Source organism: Macrosteles quadrilineatus, unplaced genomic scaffold (genome assembly GCF_028750875.1).
Source record: "Macrosteles quadrilineatus isolate MER2022 unplaced genomic scaffold, UCM_ALF_1.0 Scaffold_8__2_contigs__length_117827958, whole genome shotgun sequence".
NCBI classification, from domain to species: domain Eukaryota; kingdom Metazoa; phylum Arthropoda; class Insecta; order Hemiptera; family Cicadellidae; genus Macrosteles; species Macrosteles quadrilineatus.
Genome location: NW_026542601.1, coordinates 76,470,263 through 76,497,772, shown reverse-complemented (window position 1 = coordinate 76,497,772; position 27,510 = coordinate 76,470,263). Strand labels below are relative to the sequence as shown.

At 35.3% G+C, this 27,510-nt stretch overlaps 2 protein-coding genes across 3 annotated transcripts in view; one reads left to right on the top strand and one right to left on the bottom strand.

The window, feature by feature from the left end:
• Positions 1-17,524, top strand: part of LOC128999350 (uncharacterized) — a 52,114-nt gene extending 34,590 nt beyond the window's left edge. For both annotated transcript variants that reach the window (XM_054425803.1, XM_054425804.1), the window contains exons 5-10: positions 5,066-5,267; positions 5,660-6,019; positions 7,505-7,740; positions 8,686-8,863; positions 9,800-9,902; positions 17,395-17,524. In XM_054425803.1, coding sequence (XP_054281778.1) covers positions 5,066-5,267; positions 5,660-6,019; positions 7,505-7,740; positions 8,686-8,863; positions 9,800-9,902; positions 17,395-17,467 — 1,152 coding nt within the window. In that variant the 3' untranslated portion in view covers positions 17,468-17,524. The remainder of the gene's footprint in view (positions 1-5,065; positions 5,268-5,659; positions 6,020-7,504; positions 7,741-8,685; positions 8,864-9,799; positions 9,903-17,394) is intronic.
• The window catches only part of LOC128999352 (glutathione S-transferase D7-like), a 70,669-nt gene extending 43,381 nt beyond the window's left edge, over positions 1-27,288 (bottom strand). The window contains exon 1 of the mRNA XM_054425805.1: positions 27,211-27,288. The gene's annotated coding sequence lies outside the window, so the exon portion shown is untranslated. The remainder of the gene's footprint in view (positions 1-27,210) is intronic.
• Between the last annotated feature and the right edge of the window lie 222 nt (positions 27,289-27,510).

The following is a 27,510-nucleotide window of genomic DNA, read 5'->3' as shown; positions in this document are numbered from 1 at the left end:
GCTTCAAATAGGTATGACTCTCATCACTCTATGTCAATTATCAACATAATTATTCGAGATTTAGAAACCGCCGTTTGGGCAAAATGGCCAACTGACAAAACAGCTGATTTAAAAAAAGTTCTCAATACAAAAATAAAGAACAACTCAAGTTCTTTCCAATGTTACCAACTACTTCCTGTTTAGGCCAAAATTACGACTTGTTGATGTTTTGTCAAGGAAACGTGTTTTACAAAATTTTGTCGATTGTGGCCCAAAAATTTTACTCGCGCAAAATATTGTTAAAATTATAATAGCATTTATATTGATCTGTTAGTGCTACGAGGTTCCTTGGAAAATAAGAGTTCAGAATCTCTTCTTTCCAACGATATCAAAATTATTACGCTTCTGGATCATTTTCATTGCGTAATAACTAATAAGCGTTTGAAAAAAAAATTTCTGACCCGGCGACCGGTTGGGCATTGAGTGCACACGTCAAACCGCCAACTCAGTCGGCGGAAGGCAGTCCTAGGGTTAATGTTACCAATTTTGTCATGTATAAAAAAGGAAGGGTGTGCATAGTCAGCTAGTATGACATAACTACGGCTTAGGTGCAAACCATTCTTTTGCTGTCCGCTGAACTGTCAGTTTTTTTTATATTTTATTTAGGGATGGACGGGATTGAATTTTTAGTTCGGGACGGGACAGGACGGGATTTTTTTCTGTGCATAGAAAGAAAGTCTTGAGTATTGCAGTTACCAAAAAAGACATACGAAATCAATTTTTACCGTTTGTGGCACTGATCTATAAAAAAAACCAAAAAATGGGTAACAATTTACAGGTACCTATAAAAACTTGTGACTCGCGGTCGAAATTACTGGCGGTCACTGTGGGATCGTCAAAATGACCGCGGTCACGGGACGATCATTGGTATGACTCCGCCGTCAGGGTGTGATCTTCAGTATGAGTATGACTCCGCGATCACGGGGTGATCGTCGGTATGACTCGCAGTCACGGCATGATTGTCGGTATGACTCCGCGGTCACGGCGTGATCGTCGGTATGACTCGTGGTCACGGCGCGATTGTTGTTATGACTCAAGGTCACGGTGCGATCGTCGGTCCATGAATCGCAGTCACGGCGCGATCGTCGTTATGACTCCGCGGTCACGGCGCAATCGTCGAAATGACTTCGTCTCCTACGTTCGCGGACCTTTCACTCGCAATAGCGGCGTCATCGGCACTCGCGAAGGGGCAAAATCGCCGACGATCGGACCAAATCCCGTCCCGAAAAATTCCCGAATCATATGTAATCCTGTCTTGATAATCGGGAATATTTTTTTCCCGAAAAATTCCCAAAATTTCGGGACCCGTCCATCCCTAATTTTATTTTTTTAATAACAAATGTTTTTAATTTGCTTTAAGTTACTTGCACTCTGTCCTTATTGTACATTTTATGGTAAAATGAATCCAATTAAAATTAATTATTTAATTAATGTAATAATTAAATAAAAATAAAAAATAAAATAAATTAAATGTAATAATTAATTTTGTAATTAATAATTAATTATGAATGGTAAATTATTAATCCAATTATTTGTATCACAGTAGCAATGTTTTGTCTCAATAACCGGAGAATTCCATATTGTTTTATTTCTTACTTTTGATGTGCCAACCTAATCTGACACACACTTTCTCCCATTAGCTTGTCATCAACCTTTATCATAGGTGGGAGTAACTATGATATTTACAGAGAAAATCACAAAAAGTTGCAACAGATTTTTGAACAGTAACTTTACAGCAATGGGGGGTTTGAACTATTTTGTTTAAAACTATCATAATCAATTTTCTTGACCTAAACTGATACTTTCTTGGCCTTCAAATTTTGACAAAAACACTATTTTGTCCATGTACATTATACCCGTGAAAGTAAAAAAGAAATGAATTCATTACTTTAACAATTATATGAAAAATATTGTCTTTTCTCATAGTGAGAAATGCATTTTCTAGAACTAGAACTTGTAGCACTTGTATGTGAGCCCAATTACATCATATCAGCTAAATATGTTATACAGTACTATAACACATCCATTTCTTTTCCCCATTTTTCTTTCCATTTTTTTATGATCCTAATAACTGAATTTTTTTATATTTTATATTTACATTAGATTGTAGTCCAATCAAATTTTGTATTTAAAAGATTTTGTCTTGTATAAAATATTCCTGTACTATTGTTGAATAAATATAGCATATTAAACATAATTCTTCCTTCATTTATCCATTCCTAATATTTTACTTTACAATATTTTATAGTGGCATGTTTTCAGAAATTTGTCACGAGTTTGTGGCAAAACTTTATGGTAATTTTACCTGACAATTTTCAGTAGCTTTGCAATGACAACTTTGTGGCAAAGTATTAAAATTGTAATCGGAAATTTTCAAAAAGTTGCTGTAAGTTGCTCTCTAGGATGTAAGTTTTAGGTTATGTCAGATTGGCCAAATTAAAAGAGTTTGTAACTAGGTGTATCCAACCAAACAATTAATATTATGTATAGGTCCTAAAGCAAAGATATTTAAATGTAGCCTATGAAGTTAAGGTCGGACAAAGGCCTAGCTTCTTTCATTGAAAGGCTTTAATTGTGACATCAATATGACAGAACTAGGCTAGGCCTATTCTACATATTATTGATATTATTAGTATCTAGGGATTTTTTCTTTATACAGGTTAATATTATCTTTCAATATTAGTGACAAAATATCAGATAAATACAGAAAGAGTAGCCAACTTTCAGATTTGAGTTTCTGCTGTGAATAGGCTACAAGATCACATTTCTCCTCCGTATTTCCTAACTTGGGTCTACAATACGTTCATTTGACATAATCGCCGGAGATCCACATGTTTTATCTTTAGTTTTTTTGTTTTTTTCTAAGCCAGTAGCATTTTAAGTCGAGTCAAAGTTTGTTTGAGTTTAAACGCTTTTAAGGGAAAGCGCTCCAAACCCATTAAAGTTAAGTGGATGTGCCGGGAATTCCGAGACGCTAGCCAGCCACTAGGCTAGCAAAGCACCCAACCGTGCTGATTTTTACGCTCTTCATAGTGGTTTTAAAACTTTAACTTTGATTTAAGATTTGAGACTTGATTTCTATGTTTTGGATCTGAAATTTATTATTCCTGGATTTTCACTAATGACTGGTGAAGGAAGTGTGTCAACTCAAAAACCAAGATCAGATCATAAATAGTCGATGTATAAGAATCAAGACATTTGTGCATGTACTATGCATTTTCTCATTTTGTATGCTATCATTATAGAATGCCGTACTTTATTTCATCATTATTTAATTTATCTTTTACATTTTGCTATTTATTTGGTTACCACTTAAAGAAAATAGCAAATACAACCAATTTAAGCATTCCAACCATTTAATAAAAACTAAAAAACTAGTTATATGTTTTTTACTTGTTTGGAATGTTTAAAGATTTATTGCAGACATTATCAATCACAATTATAAAATACAATATTCAATGTTTTGGGATCTGAAAACTGATTACAACGAACAATTAAATTAATACTCAAAACCCAGCGTAAGTCGTCTTCATGAGGGAAAATCACTTAAGTGTCATCAAAGTACTTTTCCAACAGATCTTCGGTTTAAGCCGAGGTGAAGCCAAAGCTTTTTGCTCAAACTCCTCCGCTAAGGCTTTATAATGTCATAAGGACTTTAGACAATTCCCTACAGGGAGAATCGCCGTAAGCTAATTATCGGTCTGAGTCAACATTAGGCTTAAAGATTTTAGTTAACTTGTATAATGTACATGTGTGGATTTTGAAATGATGTAGTAAACAAGTCCTTAGCCAGTAAAAACTTGTGATTTTTATGTTCAAGCATTAGAGTATTAGCTATTTAATGTTCAAAAGTTTCTGTGGGATCTTTCTTCAATTGGGTGTATTTACTGGATTGTAGGGTTTCTAACTTTTTTTCATCATATGTCACTGTATCAAGATCCACTGCAGTACCTTTATCCACAGGCAAAATCTTTGCCTTTGCCTTCCTATATATTATTTTCTACTTTCCTACATATCTAGATTTGTTGTGTTTTGTGATTGGTTATATTTTGTATTTTGTATCTTGACTGTTATACAGTGTATATACTTGACAGCTACTCTCTGTAGTGTATTCAAACTTAGGTTGGGTATTGTGTATTGTTAGTTGTAATGTGTTAGTTAAGTTTTTTTTTACCTGAGGATGGGATCAGTTTTCAGATCCCAAAACGTTGTGTTGCATTTTACCATTGTGATGGAAAATGTCCGCAAACATTTAAATAACATAAACTCTTTACAGTATCACCAAGTAAAGAACTTCAAAGAGGAATTGATTAGAATATTTTAATAATCTTTTAATTTTGTTTTATTCTTCTTTCTTTCAAAAATTGGTTTATTCAAATTTATTTGTCCTCTTAAAACATGGAAACACCTAATTTTTATTAGATCCATGCTCTAGAGCTCAAAAAACAATTCTGTTCATTGATGCATTGTTGTACAACTAAAACATCATAACATTCATATACACATTATCACAAATATTGTAATATCTTGGTCGTTTAATTATTGATCTTTACAATTAAAACATCGTTGGAATCTACTAATTTTCAAGATATATAGGATAAAAAGATTTAATATGGTCCCCATTTTGAATTCTTTGAATTTAGAAATCTGGTATTTAGTACAACGGTTTGTCCTATATGTTTGCATTAAGTTTGAAGTCAATCACCTAAGGAGTTTAAATGTTATGGATACTTGTTTAAATCACACAGTGACAGAAAAACAGGCATTTTAGACCCATGGAATAAATACTTGGAATAAATACACAAAAGCATTTCAGAGAGTTTGTGTACCCCTATAATGTCAAAAACGCTTTTAACATGCTTTTAATGGACAAGATATCCCATTACTCATGTACTAAAACCTAAACACAATTGTTTTTTACTTTTTTCTTGGATTCAAACTGATTTAAATTACGATCCTTTTTGGCTGTCTACGATACAATTTTCCTTTAATGTGATGAGGGTGAACTTGAGTTTATTTTTTTCAGATGACAAATGATTATGCCATTTGCAAGTTACAAGGAGATGGTGATGAAATTGTTAACATATGTTCAAAATGGCTGGTGGACGAGAGTAATACATGGTACCCTCCAAAAAGTTATTACCCTTTCCTGAAAAGGTTGCTGAAGAGGAAGTCAACACCAAGTGATACATGGGTCCAATATCCAGTGACAGTGATTTCATACCATGGTAGGTAACTCTGTTATTTTAAACGTTTGACTACTAATACAACCTTCTGTATCCAATAGTCAATGGTTAAACGTTTTGAAATTGGCCCAGTATTTAATACTTTTGGATTTTCCAGACATTTTTAATTTAGTTTTTTTCTGGTTTTATAAGTCACTTTATCTCATGTCTACGAACGGTACAGCAAGGCAAAAGTGTGATGTAGATCAGTGACGTAATTTTGTGTTAACCTGTAGTTTCCTCTAATGGAGACTATTTTATTCCTTTATTCTGAAAGCCTAAAAGTAAAAAAAAAAAAAAAAAAAAACAATTAAGTAATTTTGTAACACGCTTTTAATGACATATTTGTTTTTCATACTGCCATACGTAATTTAATAAGTGAATACATTTCACAGGTACTTTTGAGCAAGCAGAGGAAAAGCTGAGAGAAGCCTACGACATCTCCAATTCAGGGGGAACAACCAATTCAAGGAATGCGGGGAAGAGAAAACATCTCTCGACGGTGTTTCATTTTCCATTTGGTGGCAGCTCTTCAGGAGAGGAAAATAATCCCCCTCCAGTGAAAAAGAGCATGAACACCAGCAGTGGATATACACCTAGGCCTTCTCTCGACTGTTCGCCACTATCTCCTGCAACACCCATCGACAGTCCAGTTCACACCAGCCAATCCCCTAACAACCTACCCCCGGTCAACTCTATTTTTGAATCCAATACGCAAGAAAACGTCAACCAACTACTACAGTGTCCATCACAAGGTAGGTTTGTGTTAGTGAATTTCCCATATAGGGAATAAGCTATTACCGTAGGTCTCATGGTAAGACCTGGACCCGGGACCGATTTACTTTTTTGTTTTGAGGTCCCTAGAGGCCAAAAACACCACCCGTTCAAATTCATATATATATATTTATATTTATATACATATACAAAATAAAAAGCATAGTTAACAAATATATGTATATATGCGTCCGTTAGCACGATAACTCAAACAAAAATAATCCGATTTTCATGAAATTTGATATAAGCGTGTAAACCTACACATTTATTCGAACGAGTTCGCGAACCAGCGTGATCGGACCATGGGAACGAGGGTTTATGGGGTGGGGGGGGGGGGGGTTTATGGAGTTAAAATGGCTTTTCCCATTTTTGACCCTAAAAACATAACATTTTGGAATATTTTTCCCAACCATTTTGTAGAGCTTAAAAAAAGAAATAATTTAGTATAAAGCATTGTTGTATCCCTAATGGTTACAGAGAAAATTAAAAAAAGTGTTAATTTAAAATCCCCATGTTATTCTTATGGAGAAATTGAAAACTGTGGTAGTTTACTTGTTTATAAAATATGTTGATATGTTGATAAAATTTGGCAAATTTATTTATTTCATACTATACTATTGATGTTTGGTCAGAAACACTTTTTACTTTCCCCGTAGCAGCAAACCTAAGCACTCGTTAAATCTAATGCTATTTGGGAATAAATATCTTATTAATAGAAATATTTTAGTAAAAATGTAATCAGACAAGTGGAAATTCGCTTAGTCTGCAGGTTTGATGCGGCGGGGGTGTTTTAATTTTGTTCTGGTAATGATTTAGTAATGTTACTACTGTAGGATTGCATTTGAAATCTTTGACAGTTATTAGACCTATCTGTGTAAAATCATATGACATGTTGGCAATGTCATGTGTCCGATCAAGCAAATTCTTTTTGGCCTAGGACTTTAGGCAGAGCCCGGGATAGTTTTCCACAATATTTCAGGCTAAACCTAGGGGTTGCAGCAATATCACTTAAAAGAACAGATAAAATATATTGGTGATTTGGTGGGAATTTTGGACCCGGGATCTCAGGGATCGAAGTTCCACACTCTAACCTCTCCCATTTCAGCTTGCTTCCCTAGATCAAGCACATTAGCACCAAAGGAAGCGTGTCGTACACCCATTCAAGTTCACCTCTATGTTTTAAGACTGCTCTTTTGACTGTTTTAGATGCGTTCAACACTGTTTTACCTATGAGGCTGCTCAATAGTTTATCTAATCAAATACAAGGATAAAATGTAAAATATATAAATAGAATATATATAACTGAACTAAGATATTTTTTATTTACAAACACATTTATAGGTAAACTCTTTATTTGCTACTTGTTTTATGCAGGGATTGGATCAAAATGAACCTCGTTTCTTTTGTTCAGTTCAAGAAGACACTACTTTTTATGTTAAAAATAAACATTGTTTGACAATTTTCAGATGAAGATAATTCCCTCATCAAAATTCAATCAACATTAGATGATGTGGCGGCCGAACTAAAATGCGTAATGGAGAGGCTGGACCAGTTGACTACCCTGGTCTTACAAAACCTGGTTGCTGAGGACAATAGTCGAATCGTCAGCCTGACAGACGCATTTGGAAGTTTACCACTGAATGAGATGATGACATTCGAACAGTTTGAGGAAGAACTTGACAACCAAAAAGAAACACAGTTGGTAAGTTTTCTCAATAGATCTGATGACGCCTTAGACACTCAAGAAATTTTATAAGATGTAATTTTATAGTTTGAATTTGTGATGTTCTCATCAACAGGGTGTCTACTGGTCTTGGAAGTCCCCTAAAAGTCGCAGATTTTAGTAGAGATTCACAGAATTCACCGAAAGTCATGTATTTCCGGTCGACTAGCAAAAAATTAAACCTGGAGGCAATACAGGTGTATTAGCTTGGAGGCTTCAGTCTTCCTCAACTTATTCTATCTCTATATTTGTTAGGTAATATTATTTAATGGAATATCATTATGTTGAAAAAACATATTTAGAACACAGAAGGATCACTGGGTTAAAGGATTTATTTTATATTTAATAGGTTATGTTTTATATTAGTTGTATAGTAATATACTGTACAGTACGCATCCTGAGCCTGAGGTCACAAATTTTTTTAAAAATTAGGCCATCCGAAGTCCCCAAAACTTCCCCGATTTTACTTTTAAATAGTGATAACTTTTAAACTTATAAGACACCCTGACACAACTTTATCAATATATACTTTAATACTTTCTTATTAAATGGCGACCATACAAAGTAAGTATTTTAAGCCAAGTATGAATGGAGATGAGTGTAGGATGAGTGGAGCGATCTTGTAGTCTTGTTAGTGACTAAGGCCAACATTCCTTAGACACAGCTGTCAATTAATAGCCCAAACAGCTAATGGCAACTAAGGGACCTACAGTTTATAGTGGAATCGGAACCCCATTTTTGCCTTGGTATATACAAATTGGTCTAATTACCAGGATAGGACAGCGGATAGTTGTAGGTACTCACTGGTGCGGACGTTAATCCACACCAGGGAGTATTGCATCCATAGTGCATGCCTATAAATATCCACAATTAAACATAGTATATTGTTCTGTTTCAGTCTGACTAACACACTCATGTTTACAGGTTGATTTGCTGAGCTGCTTGGGTGGAAGGGACCTACAACACTGCATCCACCACATGCTGCGGAGGGTGATGATTGACCAGCTAGCAACCAAATTTTCTTATTCAGGAAAAACCATGGCAGCAAAACATCAAAGCAAGGCAGAGTTTAGGAGGACTAAGCTATACAAATGCATCGTTGGTAAGATTAGATTACATTGAATCTGAACTGATACATTTAAAATTTGCTGTCAATGAAAAAGATATTTGTCATACATGGATTTATTTAAACGTCAATGCAATAAACATGCAATTTTAGAAAGTGAACAGAACCATTAGTTAACTGTAGAACCTCCTTAATAATTTTGCTTAAACGGACAGCCAAATTGCCAAGACACCATTAAATTAGTAAAGTTCAACCAAGATGAACTGAAGACAGCAAAAGTAATCCTATAATATATTAGGTACAGTAAATAATGCGATGCTTTCATATTACAGTACATCACAATCAAGAACCTTCTTATTTTGTATTGTAATTTAATGTAAGTTTACAATACATGTATGTTTATTAATGTTGAATTCTGAATTATCAATGTTTTCCTGTAATCGATAATGTGCCAAAAAATGTATTTTATTCGTAAGTGTAATTTTGTTGTTTAATAGTTGATGTATAAATTATAGTACCAATGGTAATGATCTATTAAGTTCATTGTGTTGTCTAATGTAAAATACAAGGGTAGCAAGCTGGTCTAGTTGTTAGAGCGCGGGACTACGGTTCCTGGCGTCCCGGGTTCAAATCCCGCCAAATCACTAATGGATTTTATCTAAGTGATATTGCCGTAATCCCTAGGTCTAGCCTGAAGTAATGTGAAAAACAATTCTGGGCTCGTGCCTAGTGTCCTAGGACAAAAAAGAAAAAGGAAAAAAATGTAAAATACAAACTGAGCAGACCTAACAATTGAATACCTTAAAACAGCTGATTGGTTTAAATATTAAGAATGATGAGGTAACACGGTCTATTTTTAACATTGCCTCAGAAATTAAACATACCTCTTTAATACTATAAAAAAACTTTAAGCCTTAGTGGTAAACAAACGTACTATCTTGTGTTAAGTCCAAAACATGTAACTTTTTTTAGCTGCTGCACAGAAGGTTTTTGGGACCATGGAGGCATCAGAAGCCAATGTAGCCAACGTTATTTCAAAGTGGCTTCAACAGGCCAAGTGCAGGGTGGAAAGAAGGTAAGATAAAAATATGTTACTGACTATCCGACTCAACACTTGGGTTTTGTTCTTTTTTAGTATGAGTTTAAGAGGAGAATTCCATTGATACCATTACCAACTGGCGATCGTTGACCAGATCTCTGGATTGATCTTGTCAGATAAAATTTACTTATCTGACATGATAGTCTTATGGCACCATGTTTTGTTTTTGTTTAAAATGTTTTTTTACGCGTTGAAAAAAATTAATATATTTTATTCTTGCGGAATGATTTCCAAGTTTAACAGCAATCATGACTTGTAGCTCCCTGAGTTTATAGCTTGCTTGACTTTAAATTCATGCTCATGGACATTTACTTAGGTTAAAAAATAAATTTGGAACAGATTTCTTTGTTATATTCAGGATAACCTACCGATGACCATCAATAGTTATGTATCAAAACAGTCACGTTGATCAGAATGTTGATCGGTCTTGGATGTACAGGGTGACTGAAAAAATGAGTACATTTTTCAAATAAGCACTATCTATTTCTTTTTGTGTCAGTTATAACTTTTATTAGGCCTACATTCAAATGTCTGTTAGCTCTTGCCATTTAATAAACTCACTACTTACTCAACAAAGTTGGCTACATTTTTAGGATTAACGTTACTTATTGAAAACAATGTATGTCAGGTGGTGTCCACTTTAATTCATTCAAGTTTCAATCGTTTCCTAAATTTTTTTATAGCACATCCGAGGAGTATACGGTCACCAATAATTGTCCACCACTTCCTCGTTAATTGTATCCTTAATGTCAACCGGGATTCGAGATTTCAAATAGATCCAATTATTCTCAAATGGTTAATGTACATGAGAATCGTATTTTTGCTGAAAAACGATATATGTAATGACGAAATCAAACCAATAAAATTGCTTCGCTGCCGTAGCAAGTTCGTAGTTTCTCACACACTCATTATAGGCAAACATTCAGTGTTGTATCGTCTAATGCTCTATGGAAACTAAAATGGCATAATATACAGCAAAGAATGAGACCCCTCCCCTATCACTGCAATAGCTCTGGCACAAGTATACTATCCGTTTTAAAAACATACTTTTCCTGTCAGTCACCTTGTATTTTGGTAAATAAATATTTTCATAACAAAATGAGTATGTCATAAATGGTATTTTAATCCGAAAATTGTATTACTAGTCCAGTCAATAAAGGGATTGTAGAGGACATGGAGAGGGGGAAATTTTTTTTCTGCGGGAATGTGTTCGGGGTAGTTAGAAGATAAAAATACCAAAAGTCCCCGCCCCTGGCCCTGCTGCTTCAGCGGGGGGAGGGGGGGAAAGACCCCATTTTTTTAGTTTTTTACTTCTACACTGAAAACCGTGCATCGTACGGAAAAAATGTAAATTACAAAAAGAAAGATGATAAAATTTTCTACAAGAATGGTTATATTCATTTCTTACGTATATGCATTAGTTTAAAAGATATTTTCAAAATAATATAAAAATTCTTAAATAAATTGATTTTTCACGCGGTTTTTGTCAAATAAGTTTATATAATCCATTAGCCTGTTGTTGTTTCACATCAATCAGGATAGAAAACAGGTTTTTGAACACTAACCTATATAATATAATATATCAATCGTATATATTGTGTTAAAAATATCTTACATAAATTTAAATAAATGATGTATATTTGTCATGGAAACAAGTAATTTTGACATAATTATTGCATTAAAAATTAAACAGATTATGTTTGTAGCTATATTTGTCCAGGTTTATTTATATGAACTACCGAAACCAAGACTTAAAACTATTGTTCATGGTCTCTCCATAATCCAATTCTTGTTCATTAGACTCGATATCTATACTGTTAATACTGTTCTATGAAATGGCAACCATACAAAGTAGGTATTTTAAGCCAAGTGTGAATGGAGATGAGTGTAGGATGAGTGGCGCGATCTTGCAGTGTTCCTAGTGACTAAGGCCGACTTATTCCTTAGACACAGCTATTAATTAATAGCCCATACAGCTAATGGCAACTAAGGGACACCTACAGCTTATAGTGGAATCCGAACCACATTGCCTTTGTTAATTACAAATTGGTATAATTATCAAGAAAGTACTGCGGATAGTCGTAGTACTCACCCTTGCGGACGTTAATCCACACCAGGGAGTATCGCATCCACCTTGCATGCCTATAAATATCCACAATTCGTATAAAAGGGGGAACATAACCGTATCTATATCATTATTATAGATATTTTTGAGGTTAATATAAATAATATTTATGCTTAAAACATAATAAACTCTTTAATTATATATTACCCTCATACATGAGCCCAAAACGTTTAATTTGAGACATAAATAAGATCTTTCGGACAATTACTTCAAAAGATACATTTAGATTTAGATTTGTTGTCATGAGAGCCGAAGCCCCCTGACTGCTTACCCGGTACCTATCCTACAGGACATACCCGGGCCCCATGATGTAGGCCGAAGCTTACGCATCAACCTTTAGCACATCATGGGCGGATGACTTAAGGTCATCAGGCTCGCCGGCTGCCGAAGCAGACCCTTCGGAAAGAGGGTTGCCCCTCAATCCTAACCAGGGATTCCGGCTGCTTGTTTAAGCGTCACTCCACCTGGGTTCCACTAGGTCGGAACCTAGAGGTCCATAGTAGAGCGCCCCGACGCATTTAGTGCAAGCAACACTCGGGACCTATCTCATCCCTGACAGGCAGAACCCGCCATCAATAGCCAGGAGGAAGGGGACCATCAGCACGCTGACGGGGGGAACCCCAACCTCCCATTTACACCGCTGCCCGATCGAGGCCTGACCCATTGCTGGGAACCAGAGATATCCAGAGCGATAGATCCCCAGATACCCCTGGCGGGCTCGGACCCAGCACCCGATCTACTTCGTTTGCCCGTCAGACCCAACATCACTGCCAGGCCATCAGGGTTTCCCAAAAGGAGGCAGGTATAGAAGTGGGACCCACCCGGATGAACCTATCCACCAGAGGTGGCGACACCCTTGACTCAATTGAGGTTCCGGGAAGAACCCCCCACACTCAAGATAACCATACCGTCCGTGCTCAGAGACAGGGATAGGTTTGCATAAGTACCTACAAACCGTTGCCCTCACACTGCGGAAAGTTACGTTGCCCTTGAGTGTCCCCGTGAGCTGCGGGTACTTGCCCGTTTTCACCTCCAGGAAAGGTTACTTCCAAAGTCGAGGATTTGCCCACTGAATGCTGGTCGCACACCACAAGCAGGCCGAAGCCCAAAGTACCACAGACACAGGTAGGTTAGAGATTATGATGTACTTCCATCTCTCCTAGAGCTAAACACCCCTCCATCCTGGATAAAGGAATGTCACTGGGACCCGATGCCCAGTCGACCATGTCTGTGGCCAACTTGAAATGCCGATACCAACACGGAGCATTTACCTCCCCTCTGGGGGCTAGGTATTTCACCTCCCAGGACGAGGCTACTTCCAAAGTCGAGGATATGCCTCACAAAATGTCAGTCGAACACAACAGGTAGGACTCAGTCACAACCACAGTTACAGGTAGTTGAGGAGAGGCGGAATTAACGGCGTCACTGAGAGCTAAACACCCCCCCCACCCTGAATGGAGGGAATGTCACTGGAGGCTCCCCCTAAGGGGCTGGCGCTTACCAGTCGTCCATAACTGTGGTCTACCTGAAGTGCCGGGTCTGACACCGGGCAGTTACCTCCCCTCTGGGAGAGCTAGGGTCCGCGTGGTCGCCCAGGCCACGAACCCACGCAAGCGTGAGCCCCCTGCGGTTCAAAAGATACAGCATGAAATCTAAATTCCAAGATGGCGGCAGTTTTTTCAAAATGGCGGCCGTTCCCCAACTGGGATTTCTTGGGACTTTGTGTGGGCCACTCAGGACATTGTTTTGAACATTTCCACCAATTTTCAGCCTGTTATCAATTTTGTCCAGGTCATAACCTAATTGCACTGGATTAATAAATTTCAACTATACAATATCATATACAAAGATAGTTTCTAATCAGAACTCCCCCCCCCCAAGGGACCGCCACTAGTCAGTAAGATATTCATTTGAACAGAGACACCAAAATTATAGTAACCAGGAACAGTTAATCCCTTAACCAAGTTTTTTGCAAATGCACTGAAGATTATAACAGTACCAGATGTGCAATTTGTGCATGCAAGAAAATGTCCAATAAGTGTTCTCCGTTATCCCTTTGATTCACAGTGGTATTATCAGGATACCACTTGTAAAATAATTTTTACTGCATTGATGCATACTGGTATTGTGGAAATACCATACCAGGGGCCTAGTCAGTGCTGTAACCTAGCGTATTTTGGAGGAACTAGTAGCTTCTAGATTAATTTAGTATTAAAGTTGAAGTTTCAAAGCGTCGTTGCATGCTACAGGCTACAGGCTGTTATGCAGAGGTTTTGACTGTCTTGTATACCCTTCTATTACATATAACAAAGTAAGATATAGGCCTATGTTTTTATGTTGAATTAGACACTATGTAATTGTTATATTGCGTCAAAAACACTGTTTTTGTTCAAACTGAAAGTTTATTTTGCCAAATATAGGTGGTATACCTACAATACCACTATGCTACTAACACTAGACATATTTTGTTGTTGCCTTACTAAGCTAAAATATAATTTCAAGTATATTTTGTGATAATTTTCGTTATTTTTTCAGGTAAATGAATCATATAAATTTTACTTACTATATTTTAAATATTTATTTATTATTCTCCGATATCCAAAAGACATGACTGAAGACATCTTACTAACAGAAATTCTAAATGACGGTTGCTAAGATGAAATAGGTTTATCAGATAATTGACCAGATGACAGTAACTTAGTCTCTCTTCGGCAAATATACTCTTCTTCATCGATGAAAATACATAATTTATTTTTATCATTATAAATCGCCTATTGCGTTTGGAATCATAACCCAGGTGAAGCAATTCCGCATCTCCGTCACGAATGGCTTACACTCAAAATCGACGAAAGGCAAAGGAAAGGCTAAATTAAATTTGATCAAACATAAATTTAAAATGCCAGTAGAAAAGAGGCTCAAGGAGAACGTTCACATGCCCATAATATCAACATGGACGAGATGCAACTTATGCAGCACAAAAGAGAAAAAGATTTGCTCATACTGGGAATGTAACGAGCGCAAAGTGTGCTTATGCTAGACAGACAAAAAATGGTTTTTATGAGTTTCACAACTGAACTAAGAAAAAGATGAATCTTGAATCTTAAAATTGGAGAATACGATGTTGTACAATGATTCTCTGGAAACTTGTTATTTTATAACAGACCTTCAAATGTATTCATTATTGTCATACAATTGTATTTACGAGTACAGTACCTACTAATATCTTGAGATAATTCACTATTTTTCACATAGATTAGATAAGTAATCTTTTTATTACAATACATGAACAGGTAAATAATTGTTTCTCATCTGTAACATATTGGTAGGTTTTGCGTTTCAAGGAAGGTTTTTAATATTTTATATGCACATTAGACTACGCACTGATACACAGTGGTATATATAGAATACCACCTCGTTTTTTATTAATAAAAATTATAAAAACAAAATTAAATTTTTTAAATTATTTTTCCTGAGCTCTGACACGGTTAAGGATACCAAAAAACATCAATTCAGTAAAAATTGAAATAAAAAAATTTTACTGTGCATCAAAGGGTCAGAACTGCTAAGGGATCTTTTTACATGAAATGCCCATTCTGATGAATGAGGAAGATGAAGATTATACAGGCCTACACCGAATTCTCACTTTGATAGCCAATATTGAGTCTAATCAACAAGAATTGAATGATGGAGATGTCCTAGATGGTGGTTTTCAGTTCCAGATGGCACCAGTTTTTGGGACAGAAGTCGGAACCTCTCGTCCCAAGTGAGCCAGACCATGAACAATAATATTAAGTCTTGGTTTCGGTAATTGTTATAAATAAACCTGGACAAAAATAGCTACAAACACAATCTTTTCAATTTTTAATGTAATAATTATGCCAAAATTACTTGTTTCCATGACAAATATATATAACTTATTTAAATTTATATAAACTATTTTTAACACAATATATACGATTGATATATTATATTATATAGGTTAGTGTTCAAAAACCTGTTTTCTATCCTGATTGATGTAAAACAACAACAGGCTAATGGATTATATAAACTTATTTGACAAAAACCGCGTGAAAAATCAATTTATTTAAGAATTTTTATATTATTTTGAAAATATCTTTTAAACTAATGCATATACGTAAGAAATGAATATAACCATTCTTGTAGAGAATTTTATCATCTTTCTTTTTGTAATTTACATTTTTTCCGTACGATGCACGGTTTTCAGTGTAGAAGTAAAAAACTAAAAAATGGGGTCTTTCCCCCCCTCCCCCCGCTGAAGCAGCAGGGCCAGGGGCGGGGACTTTTGGTATTTTTATCTTCTAACTACCCCGAACACATTCCCGCAGAAAAAAAATTTCCCCTCTCCATGTCCTCTACACCCCCCTTTTGAGAATTCATTGACTGGACTATACCTTATGCTGAATAAATAAAAATTATTTAGGGCAGTGATTATTTTATTAATTTTACTAGCTGACCCGGCGAACTTCGTATCGCCTAAGTTATAGGTTTCCCCTAAGACAGACCGATGGAAAGAAAGTACCGTTACGTTTAATTTTCAAGATGATCTCGTTCGCATCGCTCAATCACGTCCTGGTTGAAGTTCGTTCGCTACGCTCACTCACCTTTGGTTTGGAGCTCGTTCGCTACGCTCACTCACCTTTAGGTTGGAGCTCGTTCGCTGCGCTCACTTGCCTTCAGGTTAGCTCGTTCGCTACGCTAACTCGCCTCCAGGTTGAAGTTTGTTCGCTACGCTCACTCACCTTTGGGTTGGAGCTCGTTCGCTACGCTCACTCACCTTTAGGTTGGAGCTCGTTCGCTGCGCTCACTTGCCTTCAGGTTAGCTCGTTCGCTACGCTAACTCGCCTCCAGGTTGAAGTTCGCTCGCTACGCTCACTCACCTTTTGGTTGCAAATTAGCTGTTGTCATAAATGTAAAAGAAATAATAGTGCTGCACCCTGTTGGTAATCCTTGTAACTTTAATGCTATTGAACATCATAGAACAGAACCAACTTGTTTAATTGAAACAGCTGTTAAGATTCATTAATTCTATTTCTCATAAGGTAAACATGGGAAACTCCAGAGCCACTGGGGCGGAGCCCTTTTAACGAAACGGGAAATAGTTTACGTCCGATTCGCATACCTACAGAATTTACACACCAAATTTCATAACGATCGGTGAAGTCGTTCCGGAGGAGTTTGCAGACAAACACTGTGACACAAGAATTTTATATATTAGATTAATAATGTACTGATTGTGTGGTAAACAATGTTCATTTCAATACTAATCATTTTGAATAGTTATTCTAAATTCTAATTGATTCTATTTGTTTTGATCTTTTTCAGAGCGAAAAAACCTGCTGTTAGAATGGATGAAAGTCATGAGGAGCTTCCATTGCTGAATGAAGTTCCATCGTAGTAAAATTAACTAACTTTAAGTTTAAAGGAATGTAAATAAAAATCTGTTGTCACAAATGATCTGTTGTGTCTTTTATTTCCCAATTTCTAAGAATTTGTAATTTCGTGAACCGTATAGTTAAATCATGTAAAATTAAATATTAATATTGTTAACTATAATTTAAAATCAAGTAGCAAAAAATGGTTTATCTTATTTTACAACAAAATAAGAAAGACTCTGGATGTATTATTCATAAACAATATTGACTGTATCTTTTGCTAATACAGTCCAACCTTGGTAAAACTAATCTGAAGGGACCAACTGAATATTTGTTATATCAAGGATTTCGTTAAAACTAGGTTACCTATATTGATGTTAGGTTTGCAGGAGGTTTGCTAAGTCGAGGTTCATAAACAACATCAATATAAGTCGGGCTTGACCTTGTTCAAACACAATTAAGTAGCAAAATGCTACTGTATTGTAAAATAGAACCTCGATTATCTTGGGTAATAGAGGGCGGGAGTAGTAATATAAACCACAGTTAATCAAACATGGCATAAAGAATATGTAGACCTATAAAAACTTTATACTACTGTGTGATCTTTTTTAGTTTACATTTTCCTCTTCTATAGACTATATTTTGTTTTAGTGACTTTGTCCTGTACATTGTGTACAATCAATACTTACTTTACTCTAATACTTTTTGATGAAATGGCAACCATACAAAGTAATTGCGCAAGAACGAAATTACAAATCATACATCTTGCTTCAGTTGTTCAAACTGTAACTTGTAAAATAACAGCTTTCTCAAACTCATCTAAAAACCAGCCAAACACTGTATAACAATAAATAACATAAAGAGCACAACGGTAGAATGTTATAATGGGCTAGAGTGAGCTTGAGAAGGTTTTATTCAAGTTTGCAGGTTTAAAATAATTACTGTATGAAACAAGAATTTCCTTATAGCTTAGACATAAAGTACCCATCTTGGAAAATTGCTGATATGTGAACTGAGGGTACATTGCGATAACCCCCCAAAAACACCTGGTTTTGTACGATAGGTGTTGTAAACGCCCTGAATTTTTTGTAATGTATTATTGTTTTTATAATGTATTTTTTATGACCGACGTACCGATTCCATTCGCATTTAGGATATAAAATCTATTCCATTCAAATTTATTGCCAAAGGGACGTAACACAAGTAATCTTATTTTGATGTATTTTAATGCAATAATTTTTAAGAAGAAAAATAAAACTTGGTTCATAAAACTCATACCACACCTTCAAAGAAAAAAATAACAACTGTACTTCAAATTTTCAGGTTGCACAGTTGGCAAGGGCAGCACAATCCTCCAGCGAGTCACGTACTGTCACTAGTATAATGAACAAATTACTTACTTTTGAAGCTGCAATGTACTTCACCTGGAATGGTATGCTTCGTAAAGACCAAAAAGTGTTAAAAAGGCCATTTAAAGTTTTGAATCTCGCCAGTGTGGTATTTGGTAAGTTAGGCATGCACCAATGCATTTTCACATTTATAATAACTAGCTGTTACCCACGGGCTTCACCCCGTTTGACTTCATAAGTATTAATAAAACTATTGATTGGTTGCTAAATAAACAAAACAGAATACAGTAATACAAACAAATAATCACACCTGATTTTAATAAGGTAATAAATTGAAAGAATAACATAGAAATAAGTACAGCTGAGGTATTTTTAACTTTAGGTGTATGGAAAGTTCCGTTTAGAAAGGAATTACGACCTTAAGGGTGCGCTCTACCTCAGCTCGGAAATCTCAGAACGATGTTCGAAGTGTCCGCCAGACTGTGCCGTGTCGGTGCAACCCAGTTGGAGGGGAAGTGGTGGGAGGAGCTAGGAGGTTCGCGAGTTGACTGCTACGCTAGGCAGCGCCCTGCGGAGCTCCCGACGCACACACGCGCAAGCGCAACCGGGTTCTTATTCGTGCGTCCGCGTATCTTTTGCTCAACCTCCATCATGCCCTAGCAACGTGACATTCGCTATCGCTCCCATAAGCTTATACAGTAAAAAGTAAAACATTCCTAAATGTTGAGTCTTGTTTGTCACTATTGAATAAAAAAAAAATACTTTAGTTATACTTTGTAAAGTATCACTACATTAAATTATAGTAATCTTAAGGTTTTTTTACTAAAAAACTACTTTTTTTTTTACTAAATAAATAAATATACTATTTGACCGTAAACTTGATCTTGGCAAGAGGTCATCGGTGCAGAGTAATTTAGTATATTGAAGCGCTGTTGTATGCCTACGGTCAGGAAGAAAATTAAAAAAAAGCGTTGTTAAAATTTACCATGTTATTCTTATGGAGAAAATTAAAACCGTTTTAATTTACTTGTTTATGGATATACCGTATGTTGATAACATTTGGCAAATTCATTAATTTCATTCTACTGACGTATGGTCAAGAAACACTTTTTACCTTCCCCGTAGCAGCAAACCTAAGCACTCGTTAAATCTAATGTTATTTAAATAGGAATAAGTTTGTCTTATTTATGGAAATGTTTTAGTATAAAATACTGTAATCATACAAGTTGAAATTCGCTTAGTGAATAGTTTTGCTGCAACAGGGTATTTTATTTGTAGACCCGTGTTATGACTTGTAGTGGATTTGAACTTGAAGTTGAATGGCTGAGTGGTCAATAGTCTAGCTAGAACATTTGAGGTATCAGATTCAAGTCCCCAACTTGCAGGGGTTAATTACAAAAATTTAAAAATGCTGTTTTAATACAGTACTATTGAGTACTGGTTTTCTTAAAACACTTTTATTATGGTTGTTATTACAACAATCTCATACCCGACGTTTATAAACAAACTTATATTTTGGTAAAGTTTTAAAGCTGTATCTGTGCAAGCAAGTTGCATTGGCTGAGTATAACTGTTTACAAAGAGGACAGTATACTCATATGTGTAAAAACGGCGACGACGCAAAGCTAGAACAGAATCAACCGAGAGGAGGGGAAATATCGATCGATGGCTGTGGTGGGAGAGTCGACGACAGGTTGAGCCGTTGGCCGCATGGCCGCGCCACTGCACGGCGCCTTGAAGAGCGCTTGCAAGCCTTTCGAGTCTGCGTGTTTACATAGTTATCATTCAACTTTTTAGTAAACTAATTCCAGGTTCTTGTTTTTAAGAATCTATTGCAGGTTTCCCGTTTTTTTTTCTCTAAAAACTATTTTAATGTATTAAAACTCATGATAAAAAACGCCTATTTTTACATTTTTCACCAACCTTTGAGCCCAAAATTTTTAAAATAACAAAATTTAAAAAAACGGGAAACCTACAATAACATTTAACGAAAAATATGACACCAAGATCTTTTAAATCGGTTCACAATTGGGGCTACAATCAGGAAGAACTAAAACCCTTACATTTGCGCGCGCCAGACGGGTAGAGCGCACCCTTAAAGGACAATTTATGAAACTAGTGTATCTGTTGCTCGAATTCGAGCATTTGCTAAGTATTAGATGCGTTATTTTAAATAGAATAACAGTCATAATTTCTGATGACTTTAAAATATTCGACTCAAAGATTATGGAAATACTCAAGATGTACATAAAAGATCGATATAATCAACATTTATTGTAAATAGTGTTTTCTACAAATAGTCTTACTCATAGCCGCATTAGGTTTCTAGACACATTATGTGTTCAAAAGCCTAACAGGACAACTCCCTTCCACATACTGCGCTCTGAGCGATAGGGATCATTGAGATTTGCTCTAACCTTTCCTCTCCCCTTCATGGGCAAGTTTTCATTCCTTTTCTTTCTTAGTTTTTGTTTGTTTCTTTTTTTTAATTTTCCCTGGTTTTTCCTATTTCCCCAGCTACTGTTCTAAACGTCACAATTGTTTCCTTGTCACTCATCATGTTTTATTTTCTCATCTCTAGACCTCTCTTATCCAAGACTTATTCCTGTTCTCTCCTATTTGTCTCCTGAAGTGAACAATTTATTTAAATACATGACTCCTTTTTATTTCTCCACATCTACATGCTTCCTCTTCCACCATGTGAAATCTTCACAAATTCACCTTGAAATTGTCCTTGTCATGTGACAAACTGCGTTTCATAATGGCCTATCTCCCAATCTTGTTCCAGTCTCTTTCTGATGATAGGTGTATATTCAAACGTTTACCTTTAAAACGTTAACATAAAACACTCTGCTCCCAACGCATTTGCCACTCATCTCCTTTCTTCTTGTCCGATGTAGTCCTACCTGCCTCCTTGTCTTCCAAAATCAACAGCTTATGCAGCGATTATCCAACAGTCCTAAATTGAATATAAAATCTTCAGGCGGCTGTTGGAGACCACACTTAAACCTAACTTGAAAGGGTGTTTGCTGTATTTGGCTATCAACAATAATACTATTATTTGTATTTCGTTCGCGTCTACCAGTTAAAGTTTGTCGGCCTCCTCCTATTGGCCGTCCTGGTCAACGTCTTCTAGTCTCCATTATGTTGAATGTTTTTTTTGGTTATGTTTTGATTTTGTGAAAATTTTTAGTGTAACCAGCTGTTTCAAATATTAGTGTCAATTTCAAAGTATTCATCTGTTCAAATGTAAACAAACATTTTCTCCTTAAGAATAACATGGGAACTTTGAAGGCCACTTTTGAAATTCCAGTTTTTTTGTTTGATGGCAAAACTACATGCTAAGACCTTTCTAACGACACCTTGGACATGGTGATCGGTAGCACCACCACTCCAAAACTATTATGACAAAAATATGCCTAGCGTATTAAATATATAGATAATGGATAGTTTTGCGCACTGTTTATCGTCATTACCAACATTTTAAGTATATGTTTATGGGAGTGTGAATTTTAGTTTTCTCAAAAGTTCATGGATAACAAAATACATAGTATTTTGTTTTTAAAATCCATATATTATATGGATTTTAAAAACAAAATTCCTCACAAAACTGAAAACTGAAAAATGCAGTTCAAAGAACATTTTTGAAAATAAATGATTTCATGGGCAGCACAGTGACATCTAAATTTGAACAGTCTCAAATTAAAGTGGTTTGTTGTTATTCAACTATTTAATACACTCACTTTAATCCTGATTGTGGCAGTATCAATGAAAATGTTGTTTAGGGTAGGGTGTGTTTATGATCCATCATAAATGAAGTTAAATTAGTCATTTCTTTGTATGTTATGGATGTTTATGTGTTACTTAACCGGTGAATTGTAAATTTAAAAACACAACTTAGACTTTTTTTTAAATCAACAACAATAGATCCATCTCATAGGTTACCTTTTTAATTTGACCACAGCTTTTAAATTCAGACTCAGTAATAAACACATGCATGCATTTTATTATGTAATTTTGTTACAACATTTTGTTGATACCACTCCTATAAAATATCAGAGACATAGCTATTTAGTTTTCATGTCCCATCTATTGGTTGGTTTTGTACTATGTGTGGGATTAATATGTAATAATGTTCCAATTTTGTTTTAGCCGCAACAAAACGCTGCTGGCCAGCACTTGAGAGGGCCAAGATTGAGGTCACAGCTTCAGCCTGGCTTGCTCAGGCAAAACATAGATTAGATAAAAAGTAAGAATTGATTTTGACCATGTTTTTCAAAAGAAAAAAAATGAGAATATCTCTTTAGCTTTACACTTATGTTTTTGAACTTTCAATATCTGTCTTACAACGTTATGGCCATGTAGTAATTATTCCTGAATCTGAATCAACTTACTATTGGATAGCTGTAATCAAACTTTCACTTTGCTATATTTTTTGTAACCACATTAATTTAATCCTACAGTCTTTATTGTCTTTTTGCATTGTAGTAAGACATTTTTGGTTGACGATCTCATATGACAGTCTACTTCTGTTTTCAGGATAGCCAAGAACACCTAAAATAAGGATGAAGAAAGGGAAGGTAATGAAGATGGTGTCTCCAGTGAGTCCAGTGGATCAATTTTTTGTTATTCCATTTAGAATCGCCATGTCCCAAACATCGATCTCTATTATTACAACTGGATCGCGCGCTGTACTGCTCAGAGATACACACGTATCGGTCCGCCGCTCCCCCCACCACGTAAGGTATTTACTGTCTCTCTCTTACTCATTACGTCTTATGGCGTTTCCGCGTTTGCGCTCACAAAATACGCTATATCTCTGTTCATAGTGGCTCGATTGTCAATTTGTTTACACAGTTGTATAATCTCCATGAAATTGCGGGGATTATGGTATATGTTTTATATTAAAATAATTCTTTTTTAGATTATATTAATCCTTAAATCTACTAAATACGGTTTGTTATTGCCACTTTTTAAATTAATTATAAAACTGTTATCATTGCTAATAATTAATTTACTTAATTTAGTATACACACTTATGTTTTTAAAGCTTAATCTTATGTTTTTTATGCATTTAACGTGTAAAAAGAGGACCCATGTTGATCCGCAGCTTTAAAATAAATATATTATCCAAGAAAATCAAATATATGATTTTTGATTGAGCAATACAGTATCTTGAGCTTAACAGATTCAAACGATCAATCAATCAAATTAAAGCTTATACGATACTGATTATTTTGAGTCAAAAACATATAAAAATCATGAACAATACTGGAGCTATTGATTTTTAATCATAGAGATGTAAAGTGTCCCCGTCCCTACATGGAAATCAAGTGTAATATTTAGTTGTTTTTTTGCTTTTGTATTTAGGTCAAGTTGTAACAGTTTCCTTGGTTCTTTTCGGCTTTTTAGGCTTACACTTGTATTGAAATCACGTGATTCGCCATTAGATAAGCCTAAAAAGCCGAAAAGAACCAAGGAAACTGTAGGCGGGCTACACACTGGTATCGCAGACATAATGTTGCCGATATTTCTGATGTCGCGGGCATGATGTCTGCGACATATAATGAAATACAACCATGGGAAGAGGCAAAACTGGCGACATGAAAGTGAAGGAATCACAACATTCATCAGTTTAAATAATGTCATCGTCAGAAGAAGATGATGTGTTGTTGCTATTGTTCTTTCTACAAACACATTAAAGATAACTTCATGGTAATTTTTCCAAAATACATTGTAATTAATTGTATTACAGTACGTAATTTCCTTATGGTGTCAATTGAAGTATTATGTTATCACAATATACATTTCACACCATTAGGCATACTGAATAAGGTTGCTTATAGTTGCCTCATAAGGCAACTATAAGAGGCAATTAAGGAAGTAAAAAAGCGCCAAAACTACTAGAAACGTGTTCTGCGCATGCGCGGGCCCAAGGGACATGAGACAATATGTCTGTCCAAACACCGACCGGTTGGTTAGCTTGAGACACGCGTCTGCGACACGACTGACACGTGTCTGCGACACTGGTGTGTATAGCTCCATAAGTTAACATAGGTTGGTTATCGAGGGGCATGTCACAGACACGAAAAATATCTGCGACATCATGTCGGAGATACCGGTGTGTAACCCGCCTTTACAACTTGACCTAAATACAAAAGCAAAAAAACAACTAAATATTACACTTGATTTAGGGACGGGGACACGCTACATTTCTATGATTAAAAATGAATAGCTCCAGTATTGTTCATGATTTTGATATGTTTTGGTCTCAAAATAATCAGTATCGTATAGGCTTTAATTTGATTTATTGATCGTTTGAATCAGTTAAGCTCAAGGTACTGTATTACTCAATCAAAAATCATATATTTGATTTTCTTGGATAATATATTTTATTTTAAAGCTGCGGATCAGCATGGGTCCTACACGTTAAATGCATAAAAAACATAAGCAGGTATGCAAAATTAAGTTAATTAATCATTAGCAATGATAACAGTTTTATAATTAATTTAAAAAGTGGCAATAACAAACCGTATTTAGTAGATTTAAGAATTAATATAATCTGAAAAAGAATTATTTTTATATAAAACATATACCATAATCTCCACAATTTCATGCAGATTACAACTGTGTAAACAAATTGACAATCGAGCCACTATGAACAGAGATATAGCGTATTTTGTGAGCGCAAACGTGGAAACACCATAAGACGTAATGAGTAAGAGAGAGACAGTAAATACCTTTTGTGGTGGGGGGAGCGGCGAGCGTTCGGACCGAAAACCCAGCACACAGCGCGCGATCCAGCTTTAGTAATAATAGAGATCATGGTCCCAAATTGCTCAGTTGTTTATATTATAATTTATACATTTGTCTTATTTTCATACTAAATTTCTAACAATAATTCATTTAAATAAAAGTAATTTGTATATAATAAAATTTTTATTCAGTATTTAGATAATGTATCTTTTTTGCTCCTGTTTCTATAATCATTTCTCATATTTAGCTAAATTGTGCGCATAATTCTATAATTTGTTTGTTCTAGATATGTTCAAAACCTATTTTTCAATCATGAATCTTATTGACAATTTGAAACTATAATTTAAAAAAAATCTTATTAGTGGTGATAACACTTGTATGTTTAAAATGTTGCAACAACCTTTTCACAAAATTTATTATTGAAATAGTTTTTCACAATTTTTTAAACTACCTTCTTACAACGCTTAATACCTATCTTTTTATTTTTTGGGATTCATGTACATTAAAATCTTTTAAGTACCGAAAAGTCTTCAGAATATTTTGACGTTTAAAAATGCTGTAGAAACTTTGTACGTCAAATTTTTGTCTGTACTGGTACAAAAAGTCTTTTTCACCACACTATGATGTTTTTGGCTGTATTACATACGTTAATTGGTGGCTGAAAGTTACGTTTTGCTGGCCATGCCAGCTGTCATCGTAATTTGGGGACCGAGCAGGTTTTTACAGGTCGGGGCCGCAAAATCAGCTGTCCGCTTACTTACTTAAAACATGAATGCATTTTAAATACACAATCAAAATCCATAGCATTGCAATAGAATTGTGTTATTGTCACCGTTGCCTAGCAACTATTTATTTTTATTTTTGCTGATTCCTCAAATTGTTTCTTCACATACCGGTAACCTTAAAGTTGTAGTTGTGTTGACTATTAGTATTCAGTGTGCATTATTATAGTGGTGAATAGTGGTAATAGGGTATAGTGTGGTGAAAAATAGCGTTCGTACCACGGACCGAAATTGTTTTGCAGCTCTCGGTCGATTTAAGTTCTCGACTTCGTCTCGAACTTAAAAAACAATCTCGAGCCGGCAAAACCTCATTTTCGGCCCTAGGTACGAAATATACTATTTGATAAGCTGTGAAAACACTGTAATAATATATTTTTCAAACAAATTGTGTATGTTTAAACAACTTTATAAAAATGTTTTATACTTATAGATTAAGCTACTAGGGACAGAACCTGTAAATTCGAGTTTTATATGTGTATCATGTATTGTAAACCCATACTGGAAAATTCTAATCAAGGATGAGATCTTATATGCAAAGAGGTATTTTTGCAATTCATCTTCTGATGAAGCGAATCATTTGCTCTTTTGTACATGTTGTCATTAAACAACATTAATAATTTATTCAGCATTGCCTCCAGGATTGATTTAAATATGAAATAGGTCTACCTTCCTCATCAGAATTTTATGTGAGATGACAAGAGGCTTGAAAATGAAACAACTGAGACTAAACTAGGATTGAATTAAGATAAAGTAAACCTATTTTATATTAACATCAACAAGTAGTCATTTAACTTAATAATCCCATATTTTAATTTCAAATACATACAAAGGCTAAACTAAAAACTGTCTTATGTAAGTAAGGTATCTTTAACATGTTACCGGCTTAATGAGTTTGAGGAATGTTGGTTGAGCTGGCACCACACCAAACACTGATAAACTGACCCATAGATAAGAGGTTGGCCTTGAAAATTAGGCTAAAGTAGTGGGGGATTGTTTCACTCTTCCAAGTTTTGTTGGTATAACCACTTGGCTTACTGTTAACTAAGTATTTTTGAAAACATCTCTATTTAGTAACACAGTTGTTAAACTTTTTTGGACATTTCTCTTTGTCTTAAAATTGATTTGATAGCACATTAGAAAGCTATGTAATGTAAGTGTCTGAACTTGAACAATTAGTAC